The sequence below is a fragment of the Triticum aestivum genome, chromosome 2B (genome assembly GCF_018294505.1).
Source record: "Triticum aestivum cultivar Chinese Spring chromosome 2B, IWGSC CS RefSeq v2.1, whole genome shotgun sequence".
Lineage (NCBI taxonomy): Eukaryota > Viridiplantae > Streptophyta > Magnoliopsida > Poales > Poaceae > Triticum > Triticum aestivum.
In genome coordinates, this window is record NC_057798.1 from 17,886,144 (window position 1) to 17,906,748 (window position 20,605).

General features: G+C 48.3%; 1 protein-coding gene across 1 annotated transcript; it reads right to left on the bottom strand.

The window, feature by feature from the left end:
- Window positions 1-876: 876 nt before the first annotated feature.
- On the bottom strand, window positions 877-2,685 carry LOC123040009 (tyrosine N-monooxygenase). The gene is made up of 3 exons (XM_044462969.1): window positions 2,100-2,685; window positions 1,625-1,982; window positions 877-1,497 (listed from the first exon to the last, which is right to left on the bottom strand). Exons 1-3 carry the CDS (start codon window positions 2,591-2,593, stop codon window positions 877-879), a joined length of 1,473 nt encoding a protein of 490 aa, XP_044318904.1. The 5' UTR covers window positions 2,594-2,685.
- Between the last annotated feature and the right edge of the window lie 17,920 nt (window positions 2,686-20,605).

A 20,605-nucleotide genomic window follows, 5' to 3' on the forward strand; every position in this document is an offset into this window, starting at 1 on the left:
GGGTTTATACCCCTCGCTACTACTATGGCATGTCCCGGGGGGCACGGTAGAGACCGCTTAGTAGTAGCGAGGGGTAAAAACCCGCGCTACTACTAACAAATCAGTAGTAGCGAGGGGTAAAAACCTGCGCTACTAGTAAGTACCAGTATCTAGGGGTATAAACCCGCGCTACTAGTAAGAATCTGCCTATAAGGTTTTTCCTAGTAGTGTGTTTCACTTGATTATTAAGCAGAATCTGCCGCAGTCTAGTTCTTCAGAATTTTGGTTGTTTCAAAGGGAAATGAACCGGGCCTTGAGCCTGATTAGGATGAGCATTTTCCTATTTTTCGCCTTTTCAGTGATGGCGAACCTGCCCGGCTCGTTAATCATTGTGTATAAGTTTCTTTCTACAAAAATGCATCGTGATACAACTTTTATATCTCAGAAGAAAAGATTTCTCACAACAAAAGAAACCCTAGTTAATAGAATTAAAAAAAACTTAGTTCATAGAACAACAAGTTGGCAATACAGAACATATTAATGCATGAATGACATAATGGTAAGACGGGGTCAAAGTTGGGCACACAATTGTACAGCCAGGCATGTATACAACATAAACATAAAACTTTTGTGCAATTCCAAGGATTATTTGCATGGTACAGCATAAAGGAAAATACAGAGGTTTTGTTCTACATAATGATAAGTACACATATTACATGTACACACATTACATTAGTGATGCAACCATCGATTGCTTCTTTGTTTCTGCACACATGCAATGTCATAACATTACAAGAGAACCGAACGTAGCGCCAGAAACATGTAACATACACTAGTTCCAGATACACTTTATTGATACATAAATGAGAAAATGTGTATTAAATCTATTTAATTGGATCATATGTAGAGATGTGCAGCCAATCGGGGTGTAGCTTGCAGAACAAGGGGCTCAACTAGTGCAAGACCCGCATTGCGTTCTTGGAGACTGATACTCTTAACGCCGGGAAGCTTTGTCCAAGTAAATCCGTGCAACATCCTTGCGAACAACATCATTGTCATAGAGGTACCAAGTGAAATCCCAGGACAACCCCTCCTCCCACTGCTAAATGAAATGAAACGTAGGCCTGGATCAGTGAGAAGTACATTCGCAGTGTTCAAATGCCTCTCAGGCTGAAACTCCAGTGGTTCAGTCCAGATCTTGGGATTGCGGCCAAGTCCAAGCCGGCTTAAAAGTATGTGGCTATCCTTGGGTATGGTGTAGCCAGCAATAGTTGTGTCCGCCATGGCGACATGGGGTACGTTAAGAGCATGGTATGGGTGTAAACGGAAGGCCTCCCGGATGCACGATTTGAGATAGTTTAGCTGAGGAATGTCAGACTCCTGCACCAGTCTATCTTTACCGACGACAGCATCGAGTTCCTCTGTTGCTTTTTGCATGATCTCTGGCATGTTCATCATCTCAGCGAGTGCCCACTCAACCGCATTAGATGGGTTATCGACTGCTGCAAACATCATTTCCTACATCCATAGATTTGAGATTAAATAAAGTAATCAGTATAACACAACAGAAAAGGTCAATGCATGTATAATATGGATCGAAGAACAATGAATGAACTTTTTATTGAGGTTAAGATGACATACTAACCGCTGTTTGTGCTCTAATCTCTTCTAGGGAAAGCATTGGTTGTCCCTTTGCATCTTTAAGATGAACCAGGACGTCCAGAAAGTCTCTGGCCTCTTTCTTTTCACCAAATTTCTCAAGAGTGGATGACCTTTCGCGGATTCGCTCCTCTATAATAGGATCATGCAACCGGTTGATTGTTTGCATGGCATCCTTGGAAACCTTTTCATGGCCATCCAGGTCGAGGCCTATGAGGGCTGGGAAGTAGTCGGACACGCAAAAGCTGTAGAGATGGTTGAGGACTGTGAAGAGAGCGGCAACATGTGCCACCTCATCATGTCCAGGCCCACTAGTGGATGAAGCTGGTAGGTCACTGAAGTATCTTTTACCGAACACAAGCCTTCTTATCATGTTACCAACGTAGTGTTGGGTTACATGACGAATGTTGACAATGTTGATTGGACATGCCATGTCACTGGAAAGAGTTTTATTAATGTACCTCACAAGGTGGTCGTACTCCTCTTTCCGGAGGTGGTGGAGCTTTCCCTCCATGGACGAGGCGAGGATCTGAACGGTGAGGACACGCCTCATCTTCTTCCACTGCTCTCCTTGTGGTGAGAAGATGGAGCCCTTGTACCCGAAGCTGAATAAGCCTGAGGCGAAGGTGGTGGGACGGGAGGCGAAAACTTCATCTTTTGTTCGCAGTACCTCACAGGCTATCTGTGGGCATGCCACCACAATGACATGAGTAGCCCCAAGACGGAGGCACATGATGTCTGTTTTCATCTCCTTGAGCAGGCCATGGATCCACCGGAATACCGCTGGCTTGTTCAGAATCAGCTGGTGCATGTTACCGATGATGGGCAGCGTGACAGGCCCCGGGGGCAGCCTGCCTCGTCGCCCATGTTGCTGCTGGGACAGTAGCACTCTTATATTCTTCAAGACAAAACACACCAGCAAAGTCACCATGATAACAAGAGTACCAAGAGTCATCTTTGGATGAGCTGGGAAGGGTGTTATATGGAGTAGGATAGAAGGCAATTTGTGGAACAGATCGGTAATAGACAGATGTTTCAAGACTTGTGCTTGAGGACAGTCTTGCTTGGTGCATCTAAGTCTGTTAGTCCTCCGGGTATTTATAGGACAACCGGGGAGCCCGCATCCTTGACGTACATATAATCACGTCAGTTAGAGACTCGTTTCATTACCCCACGTGGCCACATATACCATTCATGTCTAGAAGAATCATGCCTCGTGCACTTTCAATGCATTTCGGAGAGTTCACCTTCTTTTGGTTAGTAGGAAAATTAATTGATATAGAGCAAATCAAGTGAATGTTGGCAAAAAAATATGCAGCTCTCAGTTGGACATCTTCATGAGCTCTTCCAAATGCCATTGTCAGAGAAGGCCTTTGCTGAGCTAGCTCATATGGAGTAGAGTATTTCCTTCTAACTTTGGCAGCCTATGACTAGAAGGAATCTTGCAAGTTTTATGGAAATTCTTCTCAGATCAGAGTGTCCCAGGCATATAAACTCCGCTCGTAGATTTTTTTTTTTGCCGAATATGAGGGAACACCCCCGGCCTCTATATCGGTTGATGCACACAGACGTCTCCTGTTTGACTGTCAATTACATTTGCCCTGGTAAAGATGCCCTCTATATAAACTCCTCCTGTTTTACAGTAGTCCTCGAAGTTGACTGGGTAACAGTAAAAATGCCCTAAAATGTGTGTTATTCATGGCTCCTGGTTGGCGTCTCTTGGTCCAGATGACAGTTCGGTCTTGCTTTGGAATCTTGTACGTTCACTGTCCGGAGCCATTCTCCTCCACACACACGCGCGCAATAGCTGCAGGTAGCACATGATGCACGAGTGTCGCTGTTCCGGTCTATATCTAGTCTCAGTACTGCTTCCATGAGCGTGCGGAAGATCACTGTTGACGAGTTATTACACATGCATATTGCTCGCTAATTGACATCCACGCAAACATAGCTCGAGTGATACGTGAGTTAAGGGCAGAGAACCAGAATCCAATTACCCTTTCTCTTATAGTACTGTCGATCATTCTGACGTCCACCTTCTAGAAGGAACATAGCTATAGTTCGTTTTCTATGGGAATTCTTTTTACTGCATTCCGCCTCTCCATCCACCGGTACACACATCTAGAAAAGGTTTGTTACCCTCAGAGATAGAGAAAAACAAATTTGGTTCAAACGAACAATTGCTTGCTTTGTATTTCAATCCACGTTGTTATCTATATATCACTTCTTCTTCGATGCAACCCCCTAAACACAACGACGGCTCAGATCACTCCGATCGCCCGTCCATGTGACTACCTCGTCAGCCCATGTCGCCCCGTCAACCCGCGTGGCGTCGGTTCCCGAGGCCCCCTATCGTCTCCCGAGGCCGCCGCCATTACTGAGAGAGTAACACCGGCCGGCCGGCCGCCTACCAGCATTGTCGCCCGGTGGGCTATAAAAGGCCCCGTCGTCCTCACCCCGCCGTCCACACCCAACGCTCTCCAAGCCCCCATCGTCCTCACCCCGCCACCCACACCCCGACGCTCTCCAAGCCCCTCTCCCGATGACGCGTTCTACGACGGCGGCGGCAGCTCCGGTGGCGGAGGGGACGGAGACAACCGCAGCTCCTGGTCGTCGAGGCTCGGCAAGACAGAGACGGAGGACCGGTTTGGCCTCCTCGTGCCGCCAGGGTGCCACCTCCCCCACAACCGGTTTGGCTCAAATCACTCCGTCCGCCCGTCCACGTACCTACCTCGTCAGCCCGCGTGGCGTCGGTTCCCGAGGCCCCCTGTCGTCGCCATTACTACGGAGTAACACCGGCCGCCCGTCCGCCTACCTGCACTGTCGCCCGGTGGGCTCTAAAAGGCCCTGTCGTCCTCACCCCGCCGTCCACACCCAACGCTCTCCAAGCCCCTCTCCCGATGATGCGTTCTACGACGGCAGCAGCAGCTTCAGTGGGGGAGGCGACGGAGACAACCGCATCTCTTGATCGTCGAGCCACCGCAAGACAGAGACGGAGGAGCTCTATCGGTTTGGCCTCCTCTTGCCGCCATGGTGCCACCTCCCCCACAACTGCAGGATCGACAAGGACGGCTACCCGATGTTGGTCCCCGGCGCCACGACGGAGGAGCACCGCACCCACCCGGGCGGTCGGTGCAACATTATCGGCCATCAGTAGTTTCGGGACGACAAGAGCTACGAGGACGTCGTTGGCCAGTTACGAAGGGCGGCGGCCAACACCGCCCTCATGTCCAGCGGAGCGTAGCGCGCGGCGTGGAAGTGCCTGATGCACCAACGGCACCAGGGCCGCCTGCCCCGCATGCCCTGTCGAAGCTGATCCTCCCGCCGGAGCAGCTCGTCCGCCAAGAGGACGATGACCTTGAAGACACGTCGGGGTACCTTGTCGCTCTCCGGACATCGTAGGCAGCAGCGGCAGTGTTAGAGGAGGGCGCGGTATAGAGGCCTCCCATTGGTCCGTGGACGCGTCCGCTTCTGATTTATCATCCTCTCTCGGCCCGTCTCTGGTGACCGGTCATACAAGAACACGAAAATCATGGTACTTGGGGAAATCATACATTTCTAATCAACACGATGATGCTTCAAGCGTCGTCGGAGGGCGTGTAGATCGGCGTTTTGTCTTTCGGTGGATCCATCCGGTCTTCGTTCTATGTGTCTTTGATCTATGCTTGTCTTCATCGGCGACGGTTGCTTTTCTGGTGCGCTGGTCCTATGCGGCCTTAGCACGACGGCTGCTCCACTTTTTCAAACCAAACGCACTCCTCCTCCCACGATTGATTCCCCAACCACCACCACTCTCCCCCTCTGCCCCGCCGCCGCCCCAACCCCAACTCCGGCGGCCTCCTCTCCCTCCAGCGCCGCCGCTCCACCCTCACCTTCTCTCCTCTCCTCTCCTCTCCTCTCCTCTCCTCTCCTCTCCCAAGGGAGGGGAGGAAAGGGGATGAGATGGGATGGGAGGGGAGGGGAGGGGAGGGACGGCTCCAGATCGAGCGACGCGCAGATCCATGTAAGACAATAAGTTTTGGGGAACCAACACACCCCTCTAGGGGTGGCTTATCTCATTATATATAATGGTTGTGTTACAATATGTACCATATGCGTACATAGGTACAGAAGCTATACATAGTCTAACACCCTCCCTCAATCTTAGCCACTTTCTAAAGAACTGAGAAGGGTAAGATTGCGCCTACAAGCCTCAAACTGTGGCAGCGGTAAAGGCTTAGTGAAGATGTCTGCAAGTTGATCCTTAGATGAGATAAACTTGATCTGGAGTTGCTTCTGTGATACACGTTCCCGTACAAAGTGATAGTCAACTTCAATGTGTTTCATTCGGGCATGAAATACTGGATTTGCAGAAAGGTATGTAGCACCGATGTTATCACATCAAAGAATAGGAGGCTGTGGTTGAGACAAACCCAACTCCTGAAGCAAAGACTGCACCCAAATAATCTCTGCAGTAGCATTAGCCATAGCCTTGTACTCAGCTTCAGTACTGCTACGTGACACAGTAGCCTATTTCCGAGCACTCCAGGCGATCAAATTAGAGCCAAAGAATACTGCATAACCCCCCGTGGATCGCCTGTCATCTGGGCTACCAGCCCAATCTGCATCAGAGAAGGCCGAAAGGACCCGAGAGGAAGTCGGCCGAATATGCATACCAAATGTCAGGGTGAACTGAACATAACGAAGAATGCGTTTAACAGCAGCCCAATGAGTATCTCTGGGAGCCTGAAGATACTGACAAACCCTGTTAACAGCATAAGAGATATCTGGTCTCGTGATCGTCAAGTATTGAAGTCCACCAACAATGCTCCTGTACTCTGTGGCATCCGCAGGAGACAAAAGCTCACCATCAACAGCTGTTATCTTGTCGGTAGACGACATGGGTGTGGTGGTCGGTTTGCACTTCAGCATGCCAGCTCTCTGTAACAACTCCAAGGAGTACTTCTTCTGCGTAAGGACAAGACCAGTAGCACGAGAAGTGACCTCAACTCCAAGAAAGTAGTGAAGCTTCCCAAGATCTTTGACCGCAAAATCAGCACCAAGAGAGCAGACAAGAGCATCAGCAGCATACTGAGAAGAGCTGACAAGGATAATATCATCGACATATACCAAAAGATACATAGTGACTTCTGGCTTCTGTAGAAGAAATAACGAAGTGTCAGCAGTAGACGGCACAAACCCGTGAGCACGAAGGGCAGAGGCAAGGCGGGCATGCCAGGCACGAGGAGCTTGCTTCAAACCATATAGTGCTTTGGAAAGACGACAGATATAGTCAGGACGATCAGGATCAGAGAAACCAGGCGGCTATTTCATATAAACCTCTTCCTCCAAAAATCCATGTAGAAAAGCATTCTGCACATCAAGTTGACGAAGTGGCCAACCACGAGAAACAGCAATGGAGAGAAGAAGCCGAATAGTGGTAGGCTTGACGACAGGACTGAAGGTGTCCTCATAGTCAAGACCATGACGCTGCCGAAAACCGCGAGCAACAAGTCGCGCTTTGTAACGCTCAATAGATCCATCCGAATGCTTCTTCACTTTGAATACCCATTTTGAGTCAATAACATTTACCCGTGGTGGTGGAGGAACGAGAGTCCATGTCTTGTTACGAAGAAGAGCATGAAACTCCTGCTCCATAGCCTCTCGCCAATGTGGAATGCGCAGGGCAGCCTGATATGAGCGAGGCTCAGAAGATGGATCCGCAACAGCAGCAGCCAAACAAGCAGCCAACCAAGCAACCATACCATCCTTACGTTCCTTAGGTTTGAAAATGCCACTGCGACTGCGTGTATGTGGTCGGGACACAGGAACCACCGAGGTCGACGGAGCAGCCTGCAACGGGCTGGAGGACGGCGACGTTGACGAGTCAGCCGGTGACGAGGAGCCAGTCACGGTAGCCTCGGACTCGGTTGGCGAAGAAGGCCGACCCACCGGCGAAACCGGCAGAGCAGACGAAGCAGCTGGCGACTCCGGCATCACAGACCGGGCCGATAGCGAGCTCGGCATAGTGGGCCGTGGCGCGGCCGGTGTCGCGGGCCGATTCGCTGATGAAGGCGACGTGAGGACCCGAGCCGCGGGCGAAGACGGCATGACGGGCCGAGCCGCAGGCGAAGACGGCGTGACGGGCCGAGCCGCGGGCGACTCGGCGGCCGCTGGCGAAACGGACCGAGCAGTGGAGATGCTCGGCGCGACGGGCTCGTCGGGTGACCATGCATGGGCATGCGAATCGATGCCATGCAACATAGGGCGATCGACGTGCCCACCAGAAGACGACGATGATGATGGTGAATCCTCCAACAGCTCCAAACGAGCTCCACGTCCGGTTCCTGCACCATGGTTAGGTAACAGCAAAGGAGAGTATGCAACATCATCAAATTGGTCAGAAGCAACAGAGGATGAATGCAGGGATGGTGGTTCGACAGTGGACACAGGAAGGTTGGCAAAGGGAAAAACATGCTCATCAAAGACGACGTCCCGAGATATATAGACACGATTAGTGGGAACATGAAGACATTTGTAACCTTTATGAAGAGAGCTATAGCCAAGAAAAACACACTTCTTAGAACGAAACTCAAGCTTGCGCTTGTTATATGGACGAAGATGCGGCCAGCAAGCACACCCAAATACCTTGAGAAAGGTATAATCATGTTGTTCATTAAGAAGAACCTCAATGGGAGTCTTCATGTTTAAAACACGAGTAGGAGTACGGTTGATGAGAAAGCATGCAGTGGTGAAAGCATCACTCCAAAACCGAAACGGAACAGATGCATGGGCCAAAAGAGTAAGACCAGCTTCAACAATATGACGATGCTTACGTTCGACTGAACCATTCTGCTGATGTGTATGTGGACATGCTAAACGATGAGCTATCCCAAGCGACTGAAAGAAAGAGTTGAGGTTGCGATACTCGCCCCCCCCCCCCAGTCTGACTGGACATGAACAATTTTGTGCTTGAGAAGACGTTCAACATGTTTTTGAAACTGAACAAAAATATCAAACACATCAGATTTGCGTTTAATAAGGTAAAGCCAGGTAAAGCGACTATAAGCATCAACGAAACTGATATAGTAATTATGACCACTGACAGAAGTCTGAGCAGGACCTCATACATCTGAAAACACAAGTTCTAAAGGATGTTTCACCTCACGACTGGACTCCGAAAAAGGAAGTTGATGACTCTTCCTGACAGGCATCACACACTGCTACATCTTTATGAGTAGACAAACTAGGAAGCTCATGACGACGCAAAATATGACGGACAATAGGTGTGGCCGGGTGACCAAGACGAGCATGCCACTGTGACGGAGAGACCCCAACTCCACTGAAAACACGAGCGACACCAGGATGCTCCAGACGGTAGAGGCCCTGGCACAACCGCCCACTAAGAAGAATGTCCCTCGTGCCCCGATCCTTAATAAAAAGATCAAAAGGGTGAAATTCACAAAGCACATTACTATCACGTGTGAGTTTAGGAACTGAAAGAAGATTACGGGTCACAGATGGAACTCGAAGAACATTGCGAAGCTGAAGACTCCTATTGGCATGTCTAGTGAGAAGAGATGCTTGACCAATATGAGAGATGTGCATACCTGCTCCATTGGCGGTGTGGATCTTGTCGGAGCCATGATAGGGTTCACGAGTGTGAAGCTTCCCCATCTTGCTGGTTAGATGCTCTGTCGCCCCAGAGTCCATGTACCAGTGTGGATCAATGGAGTAGGACTGAGTGTGTCCCTGTTGCTTCTGCGGCGCGGGACGATCAGCCATGGCGACCTGACGGGCATTGTTGCGTGTATCTTTGCCGTCATTGCCAAGACCAAGGAAGCTTCGCTGGAAGCGCTTATGACACTTGGAGGCCCAGTGCCCATCGCGGCCACAAAGCTGACACACACGTGGACCGCCAGCCCCCGGTAAGGTCGCAGTAGGTGGGGGGGCCGAGGCGGCGACGGTGGCAGCCCCAAGGGAGACCGGGGTGATGAAGAAGAGCGGCCACCCTTGGTGGCGGCGTTGGCCGAGAGGGAGCCAGTGCCCCTGGTGCGGCGAGTCTCGACCCGTTGCTCAGTGAGAAGGAGCCGAGAGAAAACCTCGTGTGCCAGCATGGGTGTCGAGTTGCCCCGCTCGTTGATGATCTCGACTAAGGCATCATACTCCTCATCAAGACCATTGACAATAAACGAGTTGAACTCGGAGTCGGTGAGGGGCTGTCCAATGGAGGCCAATGTGTCGGCGAGGCCCTTGACCTTGTTGTAGAACTCAGTGGCAGTGGAGTCAAGCTTCTGACACTCTCCAAGCTGACGACGGAGTGCAGAGACACGAGCCTGGGACTGCGCTGCAAAGGTGCGCTCAAGGATGGTCCAGGCCTCATGAGACGTCTTCGCGAAGACAACAAGGCAGGCAACTGCCAGCGAGAGCGACCCCTAGATGGAGGAGAGGTTCGCCTGGTCCTGCCCCGTCCAGACGCGATGGGCCGGATTGTAGACCGGACCGTGCACGCTGTCTACCAGCGCGGGTGGGCAGGAAAGCGATCCGTCGACGTAGCCTAGCAGGTAGTGACTCCCCAAGAGCGGGAGAACCTGCGCACGCCAGAAGATGTAGTTGTCGGCGGAGAGCTTGATGGTGATAAGATGACCGAAGTGAAACGGCGGCGGCGAAGACAATCCCATCGAGGAGGCTGCCTGGGGTGCAAACACCATGGAGGCAGCCGGAGGCACCGAAGCCGATGCGGGAGGAGGCGGGACCGCAGCCAGGGCGGGCGCCGCAAAGCTCGCGGCCGGTGCGGACGCCGCAAGGCCCGCGGCCGGGGCGGACGCCGCCAACCCCGCCAGCGGGGCAGTGTGATCCGCTTGCGGCAGGAGCGGCGGGACGACGCCTGCGGAGTCCGCAGCGGACGGCGGCGCCGCGGTGTGGACCACGAGGTCACGCCCAAGCGAGGGCGCCGGCGGCGTGGAGAAGACGGAGCCGATGCTCCTTGTCCCGATCGGAGCCGGAACAGAGACGACATCGAGCGGGAGGTTGAGCAGAGCCGCAAGAGAGGCCGGGAGGAAGCCCGCAGCAGTGGAACCGGTGGTGGCGGCGCTCGACATGGCGGCGGCGCGATCGGTGGCGCGGCGGCGGCGGTGAAGGCGGCGGCGGCTGCGGCGGCGGTGCGGGTATTAGGGTTTAGAAGCGGAAGCGATCGTAACCTAGCGTGATACCATGTAAGACAATAAGTTTTGGGGAACCAGCACACCCCTCTAGGGGTGGCTTATCTCATTATATATAATGGTTATGTTACAATATGTACCATATACGTACATAGGTACAGAAGCTATACATAGTCTAACAATCCAAAGCGGCACCGGCGCGATGTCCTACACCCATGGATGTCCTCGAGGTCGGCCATGAAGGTCCGACCCGACCCATGGATGGATGGACGGATGGGGGCAGAACCCTAGCCCCACACCCACCCATGGATGGATGGGATGTGGTGGCCCTCGACGCCGGCGACGGGCTGCAGCACCTAGACGCCAGAGGTACGCCCTCCATCCTCCTCCCCTCTTCTTTTTCTTCTGGATTTTCTGCAGCCAGGCCATCACAATGGAAGGAGACCATCGCCATGGACGGCCCTTCCCTCTGTTCGACAAGGCAGGACAGCGGCCAGATCCAAGACCAAGCCCACCGGCCATGGCGGCGCGAGCGCCCAGATGCAGGACGGCTCCGAATCCTAACCGCAGCACCTCCGCCGGCCCACACCACCAAGGGGCTTCACCACAGGGACGCCTGCAGCAGCCTCCGCCCTTTCCTTGTGCTCTCTTTCTTGTCTTTCTTGGTGATGATGCAAATTCCTCTTCTTCTTCACCACTGCAACTCGAGTTGGCAGCAATCCTTCATTTACTCATATGCAAGCATTAGAAACAGCCAAATTTGGCAGCCATTCCATTTGTTTTCTTCCAAGGTCAAACTTCAAAGCTTGTGGTCTGCTCACCTTCAACCGCAGCAGCATCCGCTTCTCCGGCTTCAACCTGTCTCTTCCGCTGCTACCACCGCTCCGCTCCATGCCTTTATCCTGCCAAGGAGCGCGGACGCCGCTCGGGGTGACGTGGCTGCTGTTGCGCCGAGCAGCAGAGGACGCTACTCTCCGTGCGCCCGGCAACATCCTCTTGCAGGCAGCACATCCTCGCTGCTAGCTAGTCATTGGATTATGCACTGTCGTCAATATGATGATGGATTCACCACCCACTATCATGTTTCCTTACCAACCGATGATACATGTGTGTGCGTGTGTAGAAAGAAAGAATAGTGCATGATTGCCTGACTTGGTGTAATGCCAGCCTTTATAATGTTCTATGCGATGGATCCGCCACCCACTATCATGTTCCGTTGGGTTTCTTCTCAGGAATTTCTTTTGTTGGCTCTGTACGAACGGGGTTCAGTCCTCAAGTTATCATGAATATGCCACGTGCCAGCCGACACAATGGAAGGTATCTCTCTTCTCTCACTTGTCCAATATTGCTTACTGCACGCGGCATACATGTAAACTTTATATTGAAATAATATGGCTCGTTTAGTTAACCAAATCATCGGTTTAACATAGTGTTAGACTTCTGAACCGCCGTTTTGTTCACTATAGTCAGCGGAGTAGAGCACGCTTGTGGACAGATAGGATAGGATTTCAGTGTGGTTGTGCGCATGCTATGTTTACGGACGCGGCTCGTCTGCAGTGCCTCCCGTACGGGCCAAAATCAACCATTCATTCATTTTCCATCCCATCCAACGGACTTCTGCTGCTCACCAACAAACGAACAGGAGGGTCCAACGAACTTGCTTGTTTCTCTATACTCTGAATCTTCTCGCGCCAAAAATTGAGCTGCAGCAGTTTGGTCGCCGTCAAGCTGCCGCCGCCGTCATCACCGCCACGTTAGCGTCCAACGTTGCCGCCTCCGCGTCGTCACCGTCGAGCTGCAGCCGCTGCGTTACCGTTGAGCCACTGTCGCCGCCATGTCGGTTGATATGCCGCAGTTGCATCGCATCCCATCCTCTATCTGGTCCTCTGAATTCTGAAGTGCCCCAAGTTTGCTAGTGGTCTCTAGGTACAACCATGCAAGGAACCAAAATTTGCAGGTACAGCCGTGCCAAGCACAATCTGAATATAGCAGTTTTCAGTTTTCTCAGGGAAACTGAAGTGCACTCTACTAACAGAGTACTGAAATTAGTGTACGCTGGGCATAAATAAATAACTTAAAAATAGAACTGTAGTATTTATACTGCATCTCACTCACGTATTCAGATTAGGGGATCGATGATGATTTTCGGTTTTTACCTATGGAGATCAAACGTGACTCCTTGTCTTAGATCGCAACGTGTACGTGTACGCGGCGGCGGCGGCTGCTCGACGGGCGAAGCGGCGGCCGCTGCTCGACGGGTGACGCAGCCGCCGCAGATCCGTTGAATTTGACGCGGCGGCAGCGGCAGGAGCTTAACACGAACTTGGTTCTACGCGGCGATGAGCAGCCCACGTGGTGTCGGTTCCCGAGGCCCCCTATCGTCTCCCGAGGCCGCCGCCATTACTGAGGGAGTAACACCGGCTGGCCGGCCGCCTACCTGCATTGTCGCCCGGTGGGCTATAAAAGGCCCCGTCGTCCTCACCCCGCCGTCCACACTCGACGCTCTCCAAGCCCCCATCGTCCTCACCCCGCCACCCACACCCCGACGCTCTCCAAGCCCCTCTCCCGATGATGTGTACTACGACGGCGGCAGTAGCTCCGGTGGCGGAGGGGGTGGAGACAACCAGAGCTCCTGGTCGTCAAGCCTCGGTAAGATAGAAACGGAGGACCGGTTTGGCCTCCTCGTGCCGCCAGGGTGCCACCTCCCCCACAACCGCCACGGCGAAGGAGCACCGCACCCACCCGGGCGGCCGGTGCAGCATTATCGGCCATCAGTAGTTTTGGGACGGCAAGAGCTACGACGTCGTCAGCGACCAGTTTCGGAGGGCGGCAGCCGACACATCCCTCATGTCCAGTGGAGCGCAGCGGTGCGGAAGTGCCCGATGCATTTTCGGCAGGCGGCGACCGGCCGCACCAACGGCACCCGCGCCGCCCGCCCCGCATGCCCTGCCGAAGGTGATCCTCCCGCCGGAACAACTCGTCCTCCAAGAGGACGATGACCCTGAAGACACGTCGGGTTACCTCGTCGCTCTCAGGACATCGCAGGCGGCGGCGCGGCTGTGAGGGAGGCCGCAGAGGTAGCACCGACAGTGGAGGAGGAGGACGACGGGGTCGATTGACAACCTCGGCAACAACAACGACGATGACGATGGAGCGGCAGGGGGCGGCGACGATGACGCCGCAGTGACCTCACGGCGAGTGAGCGACGAGGAGTAGTTTAGGATTTTTTTTTTATGTTTAGTTTGCTGAAATATGTAAAATATCCTAATGTTTAAATTTTAGCGTTTATATTGAATGAAATTTCAATTATTTAAATTTATGTTTGAATGAAACTTCGGTCTTTCAGAATGGTTGAATTTTTTTAAGTGAAACAAAAAATCAAAGGAAAGAAACGGAAGAAAATAAAAAGGACATGAAATAAATGGAATAAAATAAAAGAAAAGTGAAAGAACGGAAAGTAATAGGAAATCCATAAAAGGGAAAAATAAAAATAAAATCAATAAAAGAAAAAAATGGACCGGCCTGCCGTTTTGCCGACTGAGGCATCCGAGTGTGCGGGCGAGGGCCTGCTGTTGGGCCAGGCCAACACGCGCCCGATGACGCCGTAGTACTCAGCCAGTTGGCCTACCCCATGTTTTTTTTGTCTTTATTTTTCAATTTATGAGCTATGCTTGTTTTTTCTAAACTGCAAAATTATAACTACTACTGTAGAAAACACTCTTGTTTTTTTAATTCTGAAATTTCAAACAAGATATCGTTTTTATATTTATGCTCACAATCTAATTAAATTCATCTTCTTAATAAATCGGATTTACTTTTATATTTATCTTTTGAATAGAAATGCTTTATATACTAAGCACATTTTAAATATGTTCAATTTTAAAAAATGCTTATAAATTTCTGAAAAAATTTGATTTTTTGTATTTATATTTTTTGGATTTATGACTAATGTTTGTTTTCTTTAAGCAGAGTTATAACTATTAATTTAAAAAATGTTCTTGGTTTTTAAACAATATGAAATTTAAAATATGATATTGTTTTTTATAGTTGTGCTCACAATATAACTAAAGATCGTCTTGAATTGAAATATGATTTTATTTTATATTTACCTTTGAAATAGAAATGCTATATATTCTATCCACATATTTAAATATGTTCAATATTGAAAAACGTTTATAATTATTGAAAATTTTGTTCTTTTTTATTTTTGTGCTCACATTTTAACTAAAGTTAGGGTTTACGATAAATTTTAGCTATCCTCTTTAACAATATAGGTAATGCTCTGTCACTTGAGGACAGATCAGGTCGTGCACCAGGTTATCCTCTTCCAAATTTATTAAAATTGTTGCCATGTTTTGAAACTCATGAATTTTTTTATCAGGAGCATTTTTTAATTGACATACTTTTTTTAATTCGTGAACATTTTTATATGTATGACATTTTTTGAATTAATAAAAAAAATCTAATTCACAATCCTTTTCGTTTTTGGGAACATTTTTTGAATTTGCCAATATTTTGCTCAAATTCACAAACATTTTTTCAGTATATGAACATTTTTCTTAAAATCGTAAGCATTTTTTTTATTCCACGAATATTTTGTGGGTTTTAGAACTATTTTTTAAATTCAAAACCTTCTGAAGTTTGGAATTTTACAAAAATAGCAAAATATTTGAAAAAAATGTAAAAACTAAAAAGTAAAAAAAAAACATAATGGTAATAACAGGGCACATCCCACCCAGCATCGGATGGCCCAAAAGGGGCGCGCGCGGGAAGGGGGGTGCGCCTTGCTCGATCACGAGCGCATAGCACGCAAAATAGATGTTCCGAAGAGAATAATAACAGGAAAAAAGACAATCACACGTCCGTTGCGTCTGTGACATTCTTCCTACACGATCCAAGCAGACGATTGTTTTTAACACAGTACAGATACAAGCGCTCATATACACGCGCATACACTCATTCCTATGAATGCACACACGCACACCCTACCCCTATTCGCACCTCCGAAAGACTGAGCTGGCATATTATCCTGAAATTTACGAAGTCACCATGGGCACCTCGTCGTCAACGGGAATGTCTCCTCCCACTGAATGTGCATCGCCGGCAGTCCCTCTTAACATCCAACCACAAGTGGTTGGTTCGCAGCTGACGATTAATCAGAATATCAACTTCACACACAAAAAAAATAACTAAAATATTATATTTTGGGTTTAAGTCATAAAATACCTCGAAATCACACGTTAGAGTTACCCTTTGCAAAGATCACTCCCCACATTTTCAGACGCTGACAAGTGATGCACTATTTGTCATAACCTGAGAATTTTCCCTTTTCCTGTTAATTTGTTTATTCAAAATGTTTTATTTTTTGAACCGTGCATCCAAATCCTGAACAGTTTTCCCTTTTGGATTTCTCGCATCGAGATCTTCAAAACTAAATCTCGTATTAATAGGTTTCAACAAACTTTTTTACACAAAAAAACCTTGAAAAAACAGATACTGGAAAAACTGAAAACCCATAAAAGCAAATACCAAAACAAAATAAAGAACTAAAAAACAAAAATAAACATCTACAACACCACATCAGTTTTTCTCACAAAAATAAACACCACATCAGTTCAATAAATTAGTCATAATATATATTTTTTACTATAAATGTTTGGTGTTGTTGATAACAACATAGCATTAAAGATTGGTCATACTGTTGGTCGTATTTGAGAGAGAATACCATGACTTTCATGTCATATAGACTAACGACATTTGCAACAAATACACCTCGAGAACAACCTGGCTAAATGTCGTCTCTATGTTGCTAGGCTGATAGTACGAATGTGGTTAATCAAGCAAGAACAATCTAATGTATATCATTTGTGCTTTATAGCTAAAACAATGGACATTGATCTTTAGAAGTTCAGATTCATTATTGTGCTCTCTGCTTTTAGCACAGCCTCCAAGCACACAAAATCCGACATCACGAGTTTGACAGACTATCATTAAATAAAAAATATGGATCATGCATGCACCTGCACTTGGAGTAGTGTTCCCCGTTCCACTCCATTTCGTCAAGCCACCACGATCGAGTTACATTTAGAGCATGGTTAATAGTACAACCAGCTGCTGGTTAATACTCCCTCCGTCCGAAAATACTTGTCATCAAAATGGATAAAAGGTGATGTATCCTGAACTAAAATACGTCTAGATACATCCTCTTTTATTCATTTTGATGACAAGTATTTCCAGACGGAGGGAGTACGTACTACTTTGTTGATATATGGCCTACCTCTCTCTCGCAAAGTGTCTAGGAGCGCGTGCTACAGTCGGCTGTTAATTAGTAGTCCGCTTCTCTTCTCTCTTCTCTCTCCTCTTCTCCCTCCGCTAACTCACAAAAAATACAATATTTAAAGCCTTACAGTCTGCCTATGTCATCCTATTATACTTGCTCTTAGAAGGCGGGAGTAATGGATCTGCCCTATTTTGACGTCATCACCGTCGCCCTGGTCGGAAGCTCCGTAAAACGGTTCTATGGCCAATTTTATGTGCCAGGGTCCTCCACGCGGCTAGGGCTGGAAAAAAAGCTCGAAGCTCGTGAGCTAAACAAGTTGCTCGTGACTCGGCTTGAATCGACTCGAACTCGAAGAATAACGAGTCGAGACGAGCTTTAGTTTAAGATCGTTTATAGACCAAGTTAAACGAGCCAATCTCACGAGTACTCGTGTAACTCGTTAGGCTCGATATAATAGATCAGCCACTCCCAATACAAAGAAAGATCAGCCACTAAACAGGCGCACAACCCAAGGCCGAGCAGTTGAAGGCCTATAGCCTCCTAGGAGACTCACGCGTTACAAGAAAATTACAATTGTATAGTGATATATATGTTTAATATATACATAATCATTTTTATTATATTTGAGGGCTTTATGTTTATATCTTAAACAAGCTTAACAAGCTAAACGAGCCAGCTCGCGAGTTATACAAGTCGAGCCAATCTTGGGTTTGAGCTCGTTATAGTAACGAGTCGAGTCGAGCTAGCTCGTTAACGAAACGAGCTCTAGCGAGTCGAGCCGAGCTGGCTCGACTCGGCTCGAATTCCAGCCCTACACGTGGCTCTCCTTCCCTCCCCGTTGTCATCAGGTCCAAGCTGCCTACAGAGACTATTTGCACCGCGAGCATGCTCAACGGGAGGCGAGCCCGAGGCTGCTGGACGACGGCAATCACGGCGATGCATGATATGGATTCTGCATGCAACAATTAATTAAAGGAAATGTATACTAGTTAGCGATTAAGTTGCCATTTAGGAAGACTCTGGCTAGTTATATTACAAAGGACGTGTTTTTCTGCAAGCACATGAATTAACATCTAGTACGATGTGTGGCTTACATTTGCTTCAAGTCTGTGGGTGACGTTTGTGTTGGCGCATGTGGAAGAGAAGACTCAGAAGAGTGTCCTTTCATAATCAGGCAACAGTGAAGATCGAGACAGAAAATGATATTGGTACGTCAAGACTATTCATCGGGACACTAGAGGAAATTGACAACTTTTCGTAATTAACAGGCTTTCGCTTCGCTTTATATTAAAGCAACATAACAAAGTAAGCATTTTTTACAGTCGTAGTGTCAAAAACACACTTATATTATCGGACGGAGGGAGTAACAATGATCGGTACTGATGGCCAAGCTTAGCTTGTCCGTTAGCTAGCTATGCATATCAATGATCATAGTCATGTCCTTCAGACGAGTCACGATCGAGATTGCCGCCGCACAGTCAAAGGACGAGTCAAGGCAACGACGATGGTACGAGCATGGCGTGCAATCGCACTAAGTTGAATAGTCGCCGAGAGTTAATTGTGTATCATGTGCTAGCTTAGCTAGATATATTGTAGGCCCCTTGTCTATGACTCTTGCACAACACAAACACATGATACATATCAGTTGAAGTTACTATGTCACAAACTTCCTAGATAGTAATGATGATGAATCAAGGAAATTGTAAGGACAACTAGGATTATGATGATCCAATACTCAAGTATCTCCTAAGCAAAGAAAGACTCTAGTGACATAGCAAATTAACATAGGATCAACACTGGAAAATTAATACACCAATAAGCTAGTGATAGCAGCACATAGAAAATTGGATCAACAAATAGAAAATTAATAAATTCACAAAAATTACATTTAGTGTCAAAACAGATATACAACATAAGCAATATGGCATCCCACATAGCAGAGTAGTAATTTGAACTGATGGTACATCACAAGCAAGGCTACATAGGCCCTTGGCTCAATGACCGGATAGCAACACATGATGGGCCACACCACAATGCCCATCGCTCACAAATCACAAGGAGGCAACGAGGACAAAGGGCCATACTTAGCAAACCAATGCCAGAAAAAAAAACATCATCATCGCCTCGGTTAGCGCATGGTGGCGGAGGAAAGAGTTGGCGTGCCGAACCGAGTAACCTAAGTGGGTCTAGTAACATGCATGCGGAGTGGTATAGGAGAACTGCTAGTGTACCGTGAGAGAGTAGCTAGCAATTTGAATTCGCAATTACCCAATTGTACTCGTATGAAGCACACCAAATCCTTATGATCCGAGAGAAATCCTTCATCTCCTCTTGAAAGGCTTTTGCTCTGTTCTATAAAGCAACATAAGAAAGTACACGATCGAACGATACAATATGGTTGGAGGCCCCTTACAATCGGTACTAACGGCCAACCTTGCCTCATCCACTAGCTAGCTGTGCATATCAGTTATCAGTGTCCTTCAGATGAGTGACGATCGAGATTGCCGCTGGACATTTTTTTTTGCGGGGTGAAGAGGGATTTCATTACTCAAGGTGGAGAGAGATCCTCCAAACAAAGTTGATGTACATTAGCAGGGCCCGAACGAAGCCAAACTGTTGTCCTAGCTTCTACACGTCCAAATGAAGCTAATCTATGGCCGACAGCATTTTGATGCCTGCTTAGATGAGTAATAGAACACTCCCTTTCGCCAAGAAGCTCTTTAACTTCCTTGATTATCATCGCGTTCTGCGATCTGTCCTCCATATGCCGCTAGACTAATTTGTAGTTTATGCCAAAAAGTGTAATTACTATAGAACCTTGGCCTGTGCAATTCAGCAATATATTTATCTTTCTATCTTTGTTGTTGTTGAACTGATGAAATGAAGTGAAATTAATGAAATGAAAACCTGCCAGCAATAACTTACAAAAAAGTTCACAGTAGAAACAAACAACAAGAACTTACTCGTAGCATTACCAAACAATAAGAAAAAAGTTCACAGTAGACTAAAGATAGACTCTTTTGCAAAATACAATTCATCAAACATATATATAAATAGAAAACTGCTTCCGAGAAAAAGAATTCTCACATCATTTTCATGGGAGCCAAGCGAGGCGACGGCTCCTGGCTGCTGCCTTGGCCATGCCAAAAATTGGTACCGACGCCAGTTCGGTCTTGCTTTGGAATTTTGCACTGAGGCTGTCCGGGTTTCTGTGAGTGTCCGTCGACCCGTACGTTCACTGTCCGGATCTATTCTCATCCACACACGCACTAGCTGCAGGTATGTAGCACATGATGCACGAGTGTCCGGATCCATTCTCTTCCACACACGCACTAGCTGCAGGCAACGGCTCATGCTAGTCTCGGTACTGTGCTTCCATGAGCATGCGGGAGATGTTGGCGAGTGACCAACGCTCAAACCATTGGTTAATTGACTGGTTATTACACATGCATATCGCTCGCTAATTGACATCCATGCATAGCACGTGTGATACGTGATTTAAGGGCAAAGAATCGGAATCCAATTACCCTTTCTCTTATAGTGTTGC

What these genes read in the sequence shown, in the direction of transcription:
- LOC123040009 (XM_044462969.1), bottom strand. Translation starts at nt 2,593, where the DNA reads ATGACTCTTGGTACTCTTGTTATCATGGTGACTTTGCTGGTGTGTTTT. An exon ending in GAGTACGACCACCTTGTGAG is followed by an intron (nt 1,983 to 2,099) that starts GTACATTAATAA and finishes GTTCGGTAAAAG; the next exon opens with ATACTTCAGTGACCTACCAG. An exon ending in AGATTAGAGCACAAACAGCG is followed by an intron (nt 1,498 to 1,624) that starts GTTAGTATGTCA and finishes CTATGGATGTAG; the next exon opens with GAAATGATGTTTGCAGCAGT.